At 38.0% G+C, this 18,353-nt stretch overlaps 1 protein-coding gene across 5 annotated transcripts in view; it reads right to left on the bottom strand.

The window, feature by feature from the left end:
- Positions 1–18,353, bottom strand: part of LOC143032334 (uncharacterized) — a 173,955-nt gene that overhangs the window by 29,785 nt on the left and 125,817 nt on the right. For all 5 annotated transcript variants that reach the window (XM_076196894.1, XM_076196890.1, XM_076196891.1 and 2 more), the window contains one exon: positions 15,656–15,818. In XM_076196894.1, the coding sequence (XP_076053009.1) occupies positions 15,656–15,818 (163 nt within the window). The remainder of the gene's footprint in view (positions 1–15,655; positions 15,819–18,353) is intronic.

Genomic DNA, 18,353 nt, shown 5'->3' with positions numbered 1-18,353 from the left:
GAAACATAACCCAGATAGAACCACAAGAATCAAGGAGGAAAATGAAAAAGTAAGCAGATTACTAGAATTAGTTCAGGAAGATGAACCTGAAATCATGAAACAAATTGAAGAGAAGTTTAGACTCGGAAAGTATAGTACAGATAAGACCAGACCAATTAAGATTAAATTCAGATCACGAACAACAGCAGAGAATATCTTAGCAAAAACAGGGAAGCTAGCAGCAAGTGAACATTATAAAAAAGTATGGATAAAAAGAGAAATGAATAAAGAGGAGAGAGAGGAAGAAAAAATGAAAAGGAAAGAAGCTACAGAAAAAAACGAGACCAGAATGGAGTCAGAAAAAGAAGAATTCTACTGGAGAGTAGTGAATATGAAATTGAGGAAATGGACCATAACAGAGAACAAAAAAAGAATCAGAGAATACAATGGAAATAACAAAGTTAAGAGTATCCTACACAAATATAGATGGATTAATAACAGGACTAAATGAACTGAACTGAAGGAAAATGATCCGGACATAATGGGAATTGTTGAGACAAAATTAAAAGGTCCACTACCACCCAACAGCATAGGACACAATGCATATAATTATTGGATTAGAAACAGAGAGATAAAACAAGGGGATGGAGTTATGTTCCTGACTAAGAAGGATATAAACGTGAAGAATATCACATATGGAAAGAACAGAGTAGAGATGATTATGATAGAAGTAGAAGACAGAGATAGGAAGAGCAGAAAGTTTGTAATAAACTATGTGCCCCCAAAAACAGCCTCGTGGGAAGAGAGTGAACATAAAAGTATGTTAGAAGACACAAGAATAACACTAAACAAGATAATGGAAGATGGAGGAAGAATAGTTATGATGGGCGACTTTAATTGCAAAGAAATCTGCTGGGAAGAAATGACAGTAAAGGGTGGAGAAGACTCATGGGGAAATGTTCTACTTGAGATGATTATTGACCACACAATGACACAATGGATCCAGGAGAATACTAGGTATAGAAATGAAGAACCATCGAGACTAGACCTAATAATTACATCAGAACCTGAAATTGTGGAAAAGATAGAATACCAGGCACCAATAAGTAAAAGTGACCACATATTGATAGAACTAGAACTAAATGAGAAAAAAATACATGAAAAGAAATGAACAATATAGAAAAGGAAGATTGATGTATGAAAAAACAAATTTTGATCAAATAAGGGAATTCTTCCAAAATGAAAACTGGGAAAGAATACACAAAGAAGATACAACAGTAGAAGAGAAATGGAATATTTTGACAAAATTTACAAAAAAGGAGTGGAAAAGTATGTCCCAAGACAAAAACAAGAAAAAGAATATGTAAAGTGCTGGTACAACAAAAGTTGTAGAGTGTTAAAAGACAAAAAGAGACATAGCTTGGACCAAATGGAAGAAATACAAAAGACCTGAAAAATGGAAAATATATACTTGTTATAGAAATGAATATGTACAAGCGTGCAGAGAGGAAAAGAGAAAATATGAAAAAGATGTCATAGAAAAATGTAAAGATCAACCAAAACTATTCTACAGATTTGTAAACAACTGAAAAACAAACAAGACTTGGAGAAATTAAGACAAGGAGGAGTTGAATACACAGAGGAAATAGAAATGGTGAAAATTATGAACAAGCATTTTAAATCAGTGTTCACAAGGGAGAATATACAACCGGAAGAGATCGAATGGAAAGAGAAAGTTCCCCCTATGAAAGAAATAGAAGTAACTAAGAATGAAATAATGAAACACTCGAGTAATCTTGATGTTAGAAAATCGCATGGACCAGACGAAATAGCAAACTGGATTTTGAAAGAATGCAGAAATGAACTGCCAGACAAAATACATAGCATAATAAATAGTTCCTTGAAAGAAGGAAAAGTTCCAGAAGATTGGAAAAAAGCAAATATAGTACCTATATATAAACGAGGCAATAAAGAAGACCCTACCAACTATAGACCAGTCTCTCTAACAAGTACAATAGCAAAAATTTGTGAAAGAATTATCAAAAGTAAATGGGTAAAATATTTAGAAGAAAAAAAAAACAGCGTGCTTAATCCAAGGCAATTTGGATTCAGACAAGGATGATAATGCGTCACTAATTTAGTATGTTTCTATTCAAGGCTAATAGATATAATACAAGAGATGGATGGGCTGATTGTGCATTTCTTGACCTAAAAAAAGCCTTTGACAAAGTACCACATAAGAAGTTGCTTAAGAAATTAGAAACTGAAGGAGGAATACAGGGCAAACTGCTTAAATGGATGGAAGACTTTTTGCTAGAAAGAAAAATGAGAGTAGTGATAACAGACAAGCACTCAAGATGGGATGACGTAATAAGCGGTGTTCCACAAGGAACAGTTCTGGCCCCAATAATGTTTGCTATATATATTAATGATATGTATGAAGAAATTGAAAGTTATATGAGCTTCTTTGCAGATGATGCAAAACTATTAAAAAAAGTGAACACGGAAGAAGATTGTGAGTCACTACAGAGTGATCTAAATAAAGTATGGGAGTGGAGTAGGAAGTGGGAGAAGGAGTTCAACACTAAAAAGTGTAGCATAATGGAATTTGGAAAAAGCAAAAATAGAATAACAGGATCATATAAATTGGGAGAAGAAGGAATAAAAAAAGTAGAAAATGAGAAGGACCTGGGAGTCATTGTTATGAATAATATGTCACCTGAGAAACATATAAAAAGATTTTTGGAGAAACTTATAATTTAATAAGAACAATCAAAGTGGCATTTACATACCTGGATGAAGAAATGGTGAAGAAAATTCTAATCACTCTGATAAGACCAAGATTGGAATATGCTGCAACGATGTGGTCACCAAGTACAAAAAAATGTATAAAAAAACTTGAAAGATTACAAAGAGCAATTACAAAATTGGCACCAACACTCTCAAAACTGTCATATGAAGAGAGACTAGCAAAACTTGAACTACAGACACTAGAGCAAAGAAGAGAGAGAGGAGATTTGATAGCTATTTACAGAATCATGAAAGGCATAGAAATTATTGATAGAGAGAATCTGATAAAATAGGATGATAGAAATACAAGAGGGCACGGAAAGAAAATCAAGAAAGACAGCTATAGAAGAGATGTGAAAAAAACCCAGCTTTCCTCACAGAATAATAGACAGTTGGAACAAGTTAGATAAGAAAGTAGTGTGTGCAAAAACAATACATGAATTTAAAAATAGTTTACATAAAATGAGGTATGAAGACGGGACACTACGAGCATAGCTCCCCTTCCCGTAAAATACAACTAAGTAAATACAACTAGGTAAATACACACACACACACACAAAAAAAAAAGTACACTCAGAAAGGGACCTTGAAGTGATAATCAGCAATGACATGACACTGGACAGACATATAAACAAAATAGTAGGTGAAACTTACAACCTACTAAGGTCAATGAAAGTGGCATTTGAATACTTGGATGAAAAAATGAAATAAAAAAAAAAAAAATAGTCACATTGATTAGACCAAAACTGGAATATGCAGCAACACTATGGACACTCAGTACTAAAAAAATATAAGGAAACTAGAAAGAATACAGAGAGCAACAACAAAGTTGGCACCAGCTCTTTCCAAATTGACATACAAACACAGATTATCGAAACTAGAACTACCAACACTAGAGCAAAGAAGAGACAGAGGTGATCTACTGACTATATACAGAATCATGAGAGGAATGGAAATCCTTGACAGAAAAGATTTACTAAAAAATGACAATGGAAAAAAAAAAGAGGTTATGAAAAGAAACTCAAAAAGGACAACTATAGAAGAGATAGGAAAAAGAATAGCTTCCCACACAGAATGCTGGATATATGGAATACGGTAACTTAGATGAAAAAACAGTGTGTGCAAATACTATTCACGATTTTAAGAATAAACTTGATGCTGAAAGATACAAAGACGGATCACCACGAGCATAGCTCCCTTCCCGTATAACACAACTAGTTAAATAACTAGGTAAATAAATACAGATGACACAAAATTATTAAAGAGAATAAACTCCGAAACAGCCTGTGACTCGTTACAGTGTGATCTGAACAAAGTCTCAGAGTGGAGCAAGAGATGGGAGGTAGAATTCAACATCAAGAAGTGCAGTATAATTTAATTTTGTTAAAGCAAGAAGAGAATATCTGGACAGTATAAAACTGATAGAAAAGAAGTAAAGAAAGCAAATTCTGAAAGGGACCTAGGAGTAATCATCACTTAAGACATGTCGCCAGATAAATATATAAATAAAATAGTCAGAGAAACATACAATTTGTTGAGATCAATAAAGGTGGCCTTTAAATATCTGGATAAGGAAATGATTAAGAAAATATTATGAACGCTGACATGGCCAAAACTGGAAAATGCAGTGCTGATATGGTCACCCAGTACAAAAAATATAAGAAAATTAGAAAGAATACAAAGAGCAACGATAAAGATGGCCCCAACACTCGAACCTGACATATGAATAATGACTGGCCAAACTGGAATTGGTGACCTTGGAACAAAGAAGAGAATGAGGGGACCTACTAACCATCTACATACATACCAAAGGCTTTTTCCCCCTACATGGGGGGTAGCCAAAAAGAAAAAGGCATAGAAACCACTCCCACCCATTCCATTTCCTATGTATTCCACTCCCCTCCACCCTCCTCCCTCCATCTACAGAATTATGAAAAGAAAAGAATGCCTTGATAGAGAGGATATTAAAGTGGGACAGAGGAAAAACAAGAGGACATGCAATGAAACTCAAAGCTACAGAATAGACCTGAAAAAGAACAGCTTCCCACACAGAGTGATAGATATATGGAACAAACTGGATGAAAAATTAGTGTGTGCAAACACAATACAAGAATTTAAGAACAAACTTGATCTTGCGAGATACAAAAATGGGTCACCACGAGTATAGCTCCCCTTCCTGTATAATACAATAAGTGTAATACAAGGAAAATTATTGGAATGGATGAAAGATTTCTTGAACGGAATAAAAATGAGGGTGGTACTTAGAGAAAAGAACTCAAGTTGGGTAAATATTGGCTCTGATAATGTTTGCTGTTTATATAAACGACATGGATGAAGGCGTAGAATGTTATAGGAACTTCTTTTGAGGATGAAAAACTATTGAAGAGAGTAAGTAGAGAAGAGGCTTGCAAATCTTTTCAAGAAGACCTGGACAACGTCTGGGATTGGAGTAAAAAGAACAAAGTAAATTTCAACATTAAGAAATGTAGTATAATGGAATTTGGAGAAAGCAAAAATAGAATCTCAGGTCAATATAAAATTGGTACAAAGGAAGTTATAAAAGTAAACTCAGAAAGGGACCTAGGAGTAATTATCTCAAACGACATGACACCAGACAAACATGTTAACAAAATAGCTGGGGAAACTTATAACTTAATAAGATCAATGAAAGTGGCCTTTGACTACCTGGATGAGGAAATGGTACTAGTTACACTGGTAAGACCAAAATTGGAATATGAAGTGTCTCTATGGACACCTAGAAGAAGAGGAAAAAAAAAAAAAAAAAGGAATTTGACAAAGATGGCACCAACACTTTGCAATTTGGTATATGAACAAAGATTGGACAAACTAAACTTATCAACCCTAGAACAAAGAAGAGGTGATTTGATAACCATCTACAGAATTATGAAAGGGATGGAAATTCTTGATAGAGATGATCTACCAAATTGGGACACACAAGAAATACAAGAGGACACGAGAAGAATGTTAAGACAGTTACAGAAGAGATCTGGAGAAAAAAAAAAAAAAATCCAGAGTAATAGATAACTGGAACAAATTGAATGAGGAAACAGTGAGGGCTAAAACTATACGTGATTTTAAGAAAAAACTGGATGTGGAAAGATACAACTGCAGGTCACTATGAGCATAGCTCTCCTGCAAAATACAACTAGGTAAACACATACACACATACATGTCGGATTGATGGCAAAGATTGGAACTCTGGAGAGAGAAAAAAAAAAAAAAAAAAAAAAAAAAAAAGGCAATTTTCGTGGATTTCAATGACGAGGGAGTACCTGTGTTGTATTAGAAGGGAAGGAGAAAGCCCATGGTGTAGTGGGCATGTGAAGAAAAAGGAGAAGGGGTGGGATTATTGAGGAAAATGGAAGTAAATGAGGTTGGGGACGAACGGGCCTCGGACCCCAGAAGGAATGTAAACAAGAGATGTGCAGACGACACAGGAGAAGTTGAAGAAATCAGTAAAGTCATAAAAATTATAAATATAGATAAGAACAACACAATAGAAAGTGGAGATAATTATTTCTATGGATTCAATGAGGGGGGAGATGACAAAAATGAATGAATCATGGGAGATTAGGTTTAGCCAACTTGCTCTAATTACACAAAGAGTTGATAAATTGGAAGAACTAAAGGAGAACCAAAACCTAAATAAATAGAAGAATTAGAAAGACAGTTAAAAGAAGTAAATGATTATTGAATAATGAGGAATTAAAGAGGAATAATAAAGAGAATAAAGAGTCCATAGCAAAAGAGGTAAGTGGTTGGAAAAAGGTTCAGGATAGCAAAAGTGAATTTAGAGATATAGTGAAACAACAGATGAAGGAACACACCAGGGACACAGTTATTAAAGTGATGAGAGTGAAGGAGAATATAGTAAGAGGCTTGGCAGATAAAAATAAATGTATAATTATATTAGCAATGGAAGAGAAGCATAATCCAAATAGGACTACAAGAGTAAGAGATGAGAAAGAAAGAGTGAACAAGGTATCAAAAATATTTCAAGAGGGTGAACAGGAAATAGGGAAAGAAAATGAAGAAATATATGGACTGGGGAAATACAGGACAAGACCAGACCAATTAAGGTTAAATTCAGGTCACACACAACAGCAGAGAATGTCTGATCAAAAACAGGGAAACTAGCAGAAAGTGATCAGTAAGGGAAACTAGGAGAAAGTGATCAGTACAAACAGGTATTGATAAAAAGAGAGATGAATAAAGAGGAAAGAGAGGAAGAGAAAACAAAAAGAATCAAAGCTAAGGAAAAAAATGAGAACAGAACAGAGTCAAAGAGAAATTCTATTGGAGAGTAGTGGATATGAAAGTGAGGAAATGGTCCATAGGAGAACAACAGAAGGGAAACAGTAAACAGGATGGAGGTAACAGAAAATTAAGTGTCCTTCACAAATATAGATGGATTAATAACAGGCTTGAATGAACTGAATGATTACCTGATGGAAAAGGAACCTGACATAATGGGAATTGTGGAGACAAAATTGAAAGGTCCATTACCACCCAATAGTGTAGGACATGGTGTATATAATTATTGGATTAGAAACAAAAGGTGGTGGAGTTATGTTCCTGACTAATAATATAAATGTGATGAACATTACATATGGAAAGAATAGAGTGGAAATGATTATGATGGAAATAGAGGACAGGGACAAGAAGAGCAGGAAGTTTGTGGTAAATTATGTGCTTCGTGGGAAGAGAGAGAACACAAGAATATGTTACAAGACACAAGGATAACATTTAGATAATGGAAGATGGAGGAATAATTAAAATGGGTGACTTTGTAAAGAAATCTGGTGGGAAGAGATGACAGTAAAGGGTGGAGATGACCTATGGGGAAATGTACTAATTGATATGGTTATAGAACGTACAATGACACAATGGATACAAGAGAATACAGTCGAACCTCGAAAGCCCGGACTAATTGGGCCAAAAGTCTGGTCATAGAAATTGTCGCCCTAACACCCGTAGATATTCGTAGCGGTATACGTATAGGTAATGTATGATATGGCATAGAAACACATATGAATAATACTCTAACACTGTAATAATAACAATACTGTAATAATAATAATAATTCTGCAATAATAACTGTAATACAGGCATGTAAATGTATTGTACATACAATGTACTGTACTGTATTTTTATTACGTACACTGTAAATATCGGAAGGTATGCACGCAGGACAGTGGTGGCGGCCAGGGTTGCCGCGTTTTCTACACTGCCGTGTAGAATGGGAGTGTTGCCATACCGGGGCATACATTTTTCTCGGGAGTGTGCAGACTTTCATAGCAAGATATACTTGTCAAACTTTGACAAAATGTTGGTTCTAGTTTTTTTTTTTTTTTTTTTTTATTCTTGAATGTATATAAGGCCCCCATGCCCTAACATATTCAGTAAGATATAAAAATTATTTTTTCTATATTACCATCGCTAAAATAAAGCTGAAACTTTAGCGTACAATTTTTTTCTACACCGTAAAAACGTATCTTTTGGGGTATAATATTTTATGAGTAACACAATTACCAATAAAAGTCATATTATGATGTACCATTAATTCTTTGATAACTAGTTCTATGATTTTTAAACAAAAGTTTGAGTTTTTTAATGTTTTTAACAGTCAGCTATGTAGAAAAAAATTCCTCATGTCGTTGTGCAGTTGCCACATGCCACTATTTTACTACGTTTTGGTACAAAATTCTACGAAACGGCAGCCCTGGTGGTGGCTTGACTGGGCCGGGTTTGAGTACACGTGTACGGCCATTGCTGCCACCTACCGGACAAATAGGGAACTTTGCTTGAAAAGTCCGCCCTTTGTTCATCTCAACCGGTCATACGAGGGTCCGGGCTTTCGAGGTTCGACTGTACTAGGTATAGATATGGGGAAGAACCATCGAGACTAGACCTAAGAATCACATCAAAACCTAAAATAATGGACAAGATTGAATATAAGACACCAATAAGTAAAAGTGACAACATATTAGTTGAACTGGAACTAAATGAAGAAAAATACATGGGAAAAAATGAACAGTATAAAAAGGGAAGAATACATACATACATATACCAAGGCTTTTTCCCCCTTCCAAGGGAGGTAGCCAAAAAGGGAAAGGCACAAAAACACTCCCACCCATTTCATCCCCAAATACACTCCACACCCCTCCCACCCTCCCTCTCATCTGAGCACCTCCTGGATGACGGGTCATCCCTGCACCCTGCCCACCGCCCTGGGTCAGAAGCAGTGTCGCAAGACACAGCACATCCACAGAATGATGTATGGAAAAACAAATTTTGATAAAATGAGAAAAAAAAAAATTCTAAATCAGACTGGGAAAGGATATACAAAGAGGAAACAACAGTAGAAGAGAAATGAAATTTTTTGACAGTTTATAAAGGAATGAAAAAGTACGTTCCAAGACAAAAACAGGAAAAAGGATATGTAAAATGTTGGTACAACAAAAGATGTAGATAATTAAAAAATAAAAGGGATAAAGCTTGGATAAAATGGAAGACATAAAACCCAAAAAATGGAAAATATATAGTGGATATAGAAATCAATATGTACAAGTGCGCAGAGAAGAAAAGAGAAAATATGAGAAAGATGTCATAGAAAAATGCAAAGATCAACCAAAACTATTCTATACATTTGTAAACAACAAACTGAAAAACAAACAAGAATTAGTGAAACTACGACAAGGAAAAATAGAATACACAGAGGAAATAGAAATGGCAGAAATTATGAACAAGCATTTTAAATCAGTGTTTACGAGGGAGAACATACAACTTAGAGATGTCGAGTCGGAGGGGAAAGTCCCCTCTATGGAAGAGAGAGGAGTAACAAGGAAAGAAATAATGAATCATTTGAGTAATCTCGATGTCAGAAAATCGCATGGTCCAGATGAAATGGTAAACTGAATTTTGAGATAATACAGGGACGAACTAAAAGACAAAATACATAGTCTAATAATCAGTTCATTGAAGGAAGGAAAAGTTCCAGAAGATTGGAAAAGAGTAAATATAGTACCAATATATACAGGGAGAAACAAAGACCCTACAAACAATAGACCGGTCTCTCTTACAAGTACAGTAGCAAACATTTGTGAAAGAATTATCAAAATTAAATGGGTAAAGTATTTAGAAAAAAACAATGTACTAAATCCGAGGCATTTTGGATTCAGACAAGGAAGACAATGTATCACATACTTAACCACTTCACTCCGGGCCAAAATCTCGCAGGCAGCATTAGCTGCCAGACGTACGATGTTGCGTAATAATACTCGCATTATAAAAAATAAAGTCACGGCTGTATCGATCATTCTCTCTTTCACCCGTGAATTTTGATAACCATAGCAAATATGATGAAGCCAGTTTACAGAGTATGGGGGTCATGGAGGTATAACTACAATATATATAAAGACACCGACATCGGCATCCTCGCGAACCCACTTGCTCCTCATGACGCCTATGTAGGCATCACTGTATGGAAGGGGTTCATATGTTTCTATTCACAATTAGTAGATATAATACAGGAAACAGATGGATGGGCTGATTGTGCTTTTCTAGACCTGAAAAAAGCTTTTGATAAGGTGCCACATAAGAAATTGCTAAAGACATTAGAAACTGTAGGAGGAATACAGGGCAAACTACTTAAGTGGATGGAAGACTTCTTGCAAGAAAGGAAAATGAGAGTGGTGATAAGAGACAAACATTCCAGTTGGGATGAGGTGATTAGTAGTGTTCTACAAGGAACAGTTCTAGTCCCAATGATATGGATGAAGGAATTTAAAGTTATATGAGCTTCTTCGCAAACGATACAAAAATGTTGAAAAAAGTGAACACTGAAGAAGATTGTGAGTTACTGCAAAGTGATGTCAATAAAGTATGGGAATGGAGTAGGAAGTGGGAGATGGAATTCAACATTAAGAAGTGTAGTATAATGGAATTTGGAAGAAGTAAAAAAAAAGAGGAAGAAATTAAAAAGTGGAAAAAAAAGAAGGACATTGGAGTCATTATTATGAATAATATGTCCCCTGAGAAACAAATAAACAAAATTTTTGGAGAAACATAATTTAATAAGATCAATCAAAGTGGCATTTACATACCTGGTTGAAGCAATGGTGAAGAAAATACTTTAATAAGACCAAAATTGGAGTATGCAGGAACAACATGGTCACCAAGTACAAAGAAATATATAACAAAACTTGAAAGAATACAAAGAGCAATTATGAAATTGGCACCAATGCTCTCAAAACTATCATATGAGGAGCGGCTGGCAAAACTTCAGCTACAGACATTGGAGCAAAGAAGAGAGAGAGGAGACTTGTTATTGTGGCAAAGTAGCATGCAGTCGATACTTTATGGTCTATATGGGGCGCCCCTACGGACCAGAGCCACACATCCTTTTGTCTATGATAGAGGAAAACTCTTTATAGAGAAATGATGACTGTCCTTCCTTTATGCTGTCCCCCAACCCCTTGCTGCTGTCCTGTACCATTTCTCTGAGTATTCATTTTCTGCTGTGGGGGAATTCCCTGTGGTGGGGGAAAAGAATACTGCCAACAAGTATTTCCACTTGGATCGTAAGAGGCGAGAAGAAAGGGACAGGGAGTGGGACTAGGCATCCTTCTCCTTGTAGCCCCACAGAGCACATTCCTAAACGAAAAAGTAAAGGCATAAGAGGGTCTGGGAGTTTTCGGACCAGCACCCTAAGGGTTGGGTCTTTTAATGTGCGTGGATGTGGTACAGATGAGAGTAAAAGGGAAGAGATAGGTAGTATGTTTGTGAGAAGAAAGATGGATGTGTTGGCTTTGAGTGAAACTAAGTTGAAAGGGAAGGGTAAGTTTGGGAGTGTAAGTGGGAGGTTATCAGGAGTGAAGAGAGGGCGAGGGAGAGAAGGGGTGGCTATTCTAGTAAGTGAAGAGATAGGTAAACGTGTAGTGGAGTGGAAGGAGTTTTCCTCAAGGATAATGTGGATGAAGGTGAAACTGGGAAAGGAGATGTGGGTCTTTGTAAGTGCATATGAGCCTGGCAGTGAGAAGAGTGTAGAAGAAAGGGAGGCCTTTTGGATAGATTTAAATGAGTGCATAGAGGATTTAGGGAGAAGTGTAAATGTAATAGTACTGGGAGACCTTAATGCTAGGGTAGGAAATGGTCCAACTGATGGAGTGGTTGGGAAATGTGGAGTTCCAGGAAAGAATCATAGTAGAGAGTTGATGGTGGAGATGTGTCTAGAAAGAGAGTTGATGATAGCAAATATAGTGCTTCGGAAGAAAGTCAAGCATAAGTACACATGGGAGAGGGTGGTGGATGGAAGGGTGGTAGATAGAGCGTTGATGGATTATGTAGTGGTAAATAGGACTATGATAGGAAGAGTTAAGGATGTACATGTGCTAAGGGAAGAGGGGGGGGGAATATCAGATCATTTTTTGGTGGAAGGTAAGTTGAGAGTGGAGGATAGATGGAGAGAGAGGAAAGGGACAAAAGGTAGGGAGGTGCTTAGAGTGAACTCTTTAAATGAAAAGGAAAAGGAATACAAGAAGCTGAAGGAGGAGTGGGAGGGAGTGAAGGATAGAGTACAGCTAGGTGTGGAGGAGGAATGGGGATGGTTCAAGGAGGGAGTCACAAAGTGTGCAAAGATGGTGTGTGGAACAAGAAGGACAGGAGGAAATAGAAGGAAGGGTAGTGAATGGTGGGATGAGGAAACAAAGAAGGTTGTAGAAGAGAAGAAGGGAGCTTTCACAGATTGGTTACAAAATAGGAGGGAGTCATATGAGAGGTACAAAGAAAAGAAAAGATAAGTAAAGAAAAAGGTAAAGGAGGCAAAGAGGAGAGCAGATGTGAAGTGGGGTAAGAGTATGACAGAAAATTTTGAAAGTAATAAAAAGATGTTTTGGAAAGAAATTAAGAGAGGAAGAGGAGGCGAATCAAGTAGAGAAGAAAAGGCAAAAGGTGCAGATGGAGAGATGATAATGGAAGAGAAGGCAGTAAGGGGAAGATGGGCAGAATATTTTAGGGAGTTGCTAAATGTGAAGCAGGATAGGGAGGGAAAGATAGTTGCAGTGGGAAATGCGAAGAAAATGACCGTGATCAGTGAGGAAAATGGAAAAGAAATAAGGATGAAGTGAAGGCAGTTAAGATGATGAAAGCAGGTAAGGCGCCTGGTCTGGATGGATGCCATGCAGAATGTCTAAAAAAAAGGAGGTACAGTGATGGTGGACTGGCTGGTGAGGTTATTTAATGTTTGCTGGAGAGAGGGTAGAATGCCGGAGGACTGGAGGAGTGTCTGTATAGTTCCACTTTACAAGGGAAAAGGGGACAAGTGTGAATGTAGTAGTTTCAGAGGGATTAGCTTGTTAAGTGTAGTTGGGAAGGCTTATGGGAGGATCTTGACTGAGAGGATTAGGAGAGGAACAGTGGGAGTAAGTGGTGAGGAACAGTGTGGATTTAGGACGGGTAGAGGTTGTGTATCAGATCTTTGTGGTAAGACAGATATGTGAGAAAGCTATAGGAAAGGGGAAGGATGTTTTTTGGGCTTTTATGGATCTGGAAAAGGCTTACGATAGGGTAGACAGAAAGGCACTGTGGGAGGTTATGCAGATATATGGGATAGGAGGAAAGCTTCTAGGAGCTGTCAAGAGTTTTTATGAGATTAGTAGAGCTTGTGTCAGGATTAAAAATGGAGAGAGTGAGTGGTTTGAGGTAAAGGTGGGACTTCGTCAAGGATGAGTTATGTCACCCTGGCTGTTAAACTCACAAAGGATTACAAAGGCGGCGCATGCCGACAGGAGACCTTTTGGTCCATATCTAGGTCAGATGCAAAAAAAAAATCATAATAATAAAATAATGAATAAAAACTATAATAATGTAAATAACAAATAAAATACATAAATAAATGCATAGGTATAGTTAAATAATAAACAAACAGGTAAATAGTAAATAATAATAAATTGACATATAACTAATAATAAATGAAAATCAGATAGACAAATGATAAAGAAACAAAAACAAATAATATAAAATAAATTATAATCATACAGCATCTTGCTTAGGTGTTTATCTAAATAATTCTTAAAGCTTCGAACTGAACTACATTGCACTACCTGTGCAGGAAGTTTATTCCATTCATTAACTACACGGTTGGCAAAATTGTTTCTACATGGATGGGGTAGTGCGAGAGGTAAATGCAAGGGTAGTGGGTCAGGGATTGGAGATGGTTAAAGAAAATGGAGAAAAGTGGGAGGTGAGCCAGCTGTTGTTTGCTGACGACACTGTGCTTGTGGCAGGATCGGAGGAGGGACTGAGGAAGTTGGTGACAGTTTGGGAGAGTATGTGATAGAAGAAAGCTAAAAATAAATGTGGGTAAAAGTAAGGTGATGAGATGTACAAGGGGTGAAAGTGGCAGTAGACTGGAAGTGAGTATCAAGGGAGAGCGACTGGAGGAAGTGGATAGTTTTAGATACTTGGGTGCAAATGTGGCAGGAAAAAGTGGAGTGAAGGTGAGGGTAGAATGTAGATTGAGAGAAGCGAGTAAATGCCTTGGTGGATTGAAGAGTGTAATGAGGAATAGACATTTGGGAATGGATGCTAAGAGGAGACTGTATGAAGGAGTGATTGTGCCAACAGCACTGTATGGGGCAGAAACATGGAACATAAGAGAGGAGGGGAGAAGGAGTTTGAATGTGTTTGAGATGAGGTGTCTGAGAAGTATGATGGGGGTTACTAGGCTAGATAGAGTGAGAAATGAGGAGGTGAGGAGAAGAACGGGGGTCGAAAGGGAGTTCGGAGATAGGGTTGATGAAAGAGTATTAGGATGGTTTGGACACATGGTAAGAATGAGTGAAAAGACTAGTAAAAGAGGTATGGAAGGCAGATGTGGGGGGAGTGAACATGAAGGGACGTCCTAGGATGAGGTGGATGGATGGGGTGAAGGGGGCTTTGGGGAAGAGGGGAATGTCTGTTGAGGAAGGACGGGAGAGGACAGAAGACAGGGGTGAATGGAGAATGGTTGTATATGGATGATGTTGTGATGCATGAGGTGGAATGGGCGGGGGATGTGGGTGAGGTAGTATGTGTGAGCAAAATTTGACGCAGCCCGAAGGGATTTCTCCCTGTCTTCTCCTTTTATGCATGGGGGGACAGAGAGGGGGGTCACCGATTTAATGAAGCAGCCTTGCTGTAGATGTGCTGTGTCTTGCGACACTGCTTCTGGCCCAGGGCAGTGGACAAGGTGCAGGGATGACCCGTCATCCAGGAGGTGTTAAGATAAGAGGGGGGGTGGAGGGGTGTGGAGTTTATTCAGGGATGGAATGGGTGGGAATGATTTTCTGCCTTGGTATATGTCATGTATGAAAGGCATGGAAATTATTGATAGAGAGGATCTAATAAAATGGGATAGTAGAGATACAAGAGGATATGGAAAGAAAATCAAGAAAGACAATTACAGAAGAGACCTGAAAAAAGAACAGCTTTCCACACAGGATAATAGACGTTTGGAACAGGTTAGATGAGAATGTGGTGTGTGCAAAAACGATACATAAATTTAAAAACAGTCTAGATAAAACAAGATATGGAGACAGGACACCACGAGCATAGCTCTTCCTGTAAAATACAACTAGGTAAATACACACACACACACACACTATAGGTCACTACGAGCATAGCTCTCTTCCTGTAAAATACAACTAGGTAAATACGTGAATATCAATAATAAGTTTATAAAAAATCATAACTAAATGTTTTTACAAATCACAGCTGCATTTCCTGTAATACTGCATGCAATTTAGTAAGAAAACTTCTCAGGTGTTTTCCATCACTGCCACTTCATGTATGTGGTTCACCAAGTGATGGTGCCATAGTCTCTTACCCTTGGACGTTCCACCACCTGTGGGTGGCGCAAAATGGCTTCTTCATCTTCTTCTGGAGGGCCTATGGCTTGTGATATAGATTCCTTCAGCTGCTCAAATAATGACTTTTCTACTTGCTCATCACTTACTCCAAAGTCAAAGTCTGCAACCTCAATGGAATATCTACAGAGAGAAAAAAGCAAGCGTATCTAATATTACTCCATGTACCATGGTCCATCAATACTCTTTATTCTAAAGAAAATTACATGTACTGGTTCTTAACCCCTTCAATACAGACCAAAATCTCGTGGGCAGCATTAGCTGCCAGACGTGCGATGTTGCGTCATAATACTCTCACTATAAAAAATAAAGTCACCGCTGTATTAATTGTTTTCTCTTTCACCCATGAATTTTAATAATCATAGAAAATATGATGAAGCCAGTTTACAGAGTATGTGGGTCATGCAGGTACAGCTACAATAAATATAATCAAGACGCCGACGTCAGCATCCTCTCGTACCCACTTGCTCCTCATGACGCTTACATAGGCATCACCATATGGAAGGGGTTAAGGACCTTTGCCCCCTTAAGTTAAAATTGTCCCACCCTGAACAACACCAATGACTACCATATATTGAAAAAATTTAATGATGTATGTGCCATATCCTAAAACTCTGTATAATATACTCAAGATTATATATTACAGGTGGGGGGGAAAGAATACTGCCACCAAGCCTTCCCACTTGAATCATAAGAGGCAACATAAAAGGGATAGGGATTAGGACTAGGCATTTTTCTCCCTGTAGCCCCATGGGACATTCCTAAAAAAAGTAAAGGCATAAGAGGGTCTACGAGTTTTCCAACAAGAACCCTAAGGTTTGGGTCTTTTAATGTGTGTAGATGTGGTACAGATGAGAGTAAAAGGGAAGAGATAGGTAGTATGTTTGTGAGAAGATGGATGTGTTGGCTTTGAGTGAAACTAAGTTGAGAGGGAGGAGTGAGTGTGAGTTTGGGAGAGTAGTTGGGCAGTTCTGAGGAGTGAAGAGAGGACGAGGGAGGGAAGGGGTGGCTATACTAGTAAGTGAGGAGATAGGTAAACATGTAGTGGAGTGGAAGGAGGTTTCTTCAAGGTTAATGTGGATGAAGGTGAAACTGGGAAGGGAGATGTGGGTTTTTGTAAGTGCATATGGGCCTGGTAGTGAGAAGAGTGTAGAGGAAAGAGATGCTTTTTGGATAGATTTAAATGAGTGCATAGTGGGATTAAAGAGAAATGTCAATGTAGTGGAAATAGACCTTAATACTAGGGTGGGAAATGAACCAAGAGTCAGAGTGGTTGGGAAGTGTGGAGTTCCAGGAAAGAATCATAGTGGAGAGTTGATGGTGGAAATGTATCTAGAAAGAGTTGATGATAGCAAATACAGTGTTTCGGAAGAAAGTCAAGCATAAGTACACGTGGGAGAGAGTGGTGGATGGAAGGGTGGTAGATAGAGCGTTAATGGACTATTATAGTGGTAACCAGGAGTATTGGTATAGTAGGAAGAGTTAAGGATGTATATGTTCTAAGGGGAGAGAGTGGGGGGGGAATATCAGATCATTTTCTGGTGGAAGCTAAGTTGAGTGAAGGATAGATGGAGAAAGAGGAAAAGGACAAAAGGTAGGAAGGTGCTTAGAGTGAACTGCTTAAATGAGAAAGAAAAGGAGAAGTACAAGAAGAAGCTGAGAGAGGAGTGGGAGGGAGTGAAGGATAGAATAGAACTAGGAGTGGAGGAGGAATGGGGATGGTTCAAGGAGGGAGTCATAAGGTGTGCAAAGATGGTGTGTAGAACAAGGAGGATGGGAGGAAATAGAGGGAAGGGTAGTGAGTGATGGGATGAGGAAACAAAGAAGGTTGTAGAAGAGAAGAAGCAAGCTTTCACAGATTGGTTACAAAATAGGACGAGGGAATCATATGAGAGGTAAAGAGAAGAGAAGAGAAGTAAAGCATAAGATATAGGAGGCAAAGAGGAGAGCAGGTGTGAAATGGGGTATGAGTATGACAGAAAAGTTTGAAAGTAATAAAAAAGATGTTTTGGAAAGAAAGTAAGAGAGGAAGAGGAGGCAAATCAAGTATGGAAGAAAAAGTAAAGGTGCAGATGGAAAGATAATAATGGAAGAGAAGGTAGTAAGAGGAAGATGGACAGAGTATTTTAAGGAGTTGCTAAATGTGAAGGAGGATGGGGGGAAAGGTAGTTGCAGTGGGAAGTGCTGAGAAAATGACTGAGATGAGTGAGGAAAATGGAGGAGAAATAAGGAAAGATGAGGTGAAGGCAGCTGTTAAGATGATGAGAGCAGGTAAGGCATCTAGGTAGGATAGATGTCGTGCAGTATGTCTGAAAAATGGAAGTATAGAGATGGTGGACTGGTTGGTGAGGTTATTTAATGTCTGTTTAAGAGAGGATAGAGTGCCGGAGGACTGGAGGCGTGCCTGCATTGTTCCACTATACAAGGGAAAAGGGGACAAGTGTGAGTGTAGTGGTTTCAGAGGAATCAGCTTGTTAAGTGTAGTTGGGAAGGGTTATAGGCGGGTCTTGATTGAGAGGATTAGGAGAGGAACAGAGGGAGTAATTGGTGAGGAACAGTGTGGGTTTAGGACAGGTAGGGGTTGCGTAGATCAGATTTTTGTGGTAAGACATATGTGAGAAAGCTATAGGAAAAGGTAAGGATGTTTTTTGGGCTTTT

The sequence above is a fragment of the Oratosquilla oratoria genome, chromosome 13, assembly GCF_046742065.1.
Source record: "Oratosquilla oratoria isolate Oo_2021 chromosome 13, ASM4674206v1, whole genome shotgun sequence".
Classification (NCBI taxonomy): domain Eukaryota; kingdom Metazoa; phylum Arthropoda; class Malacostraca; order Stomatopoda; family Squillidae; genus Oratosquilla; species Oratosquilla oratoria.
The sequence above is the reverse complement of the archived record's forward strand: the minus strand, read 5'-3'. Positions and strand labels throughout refer to the sequence as shown.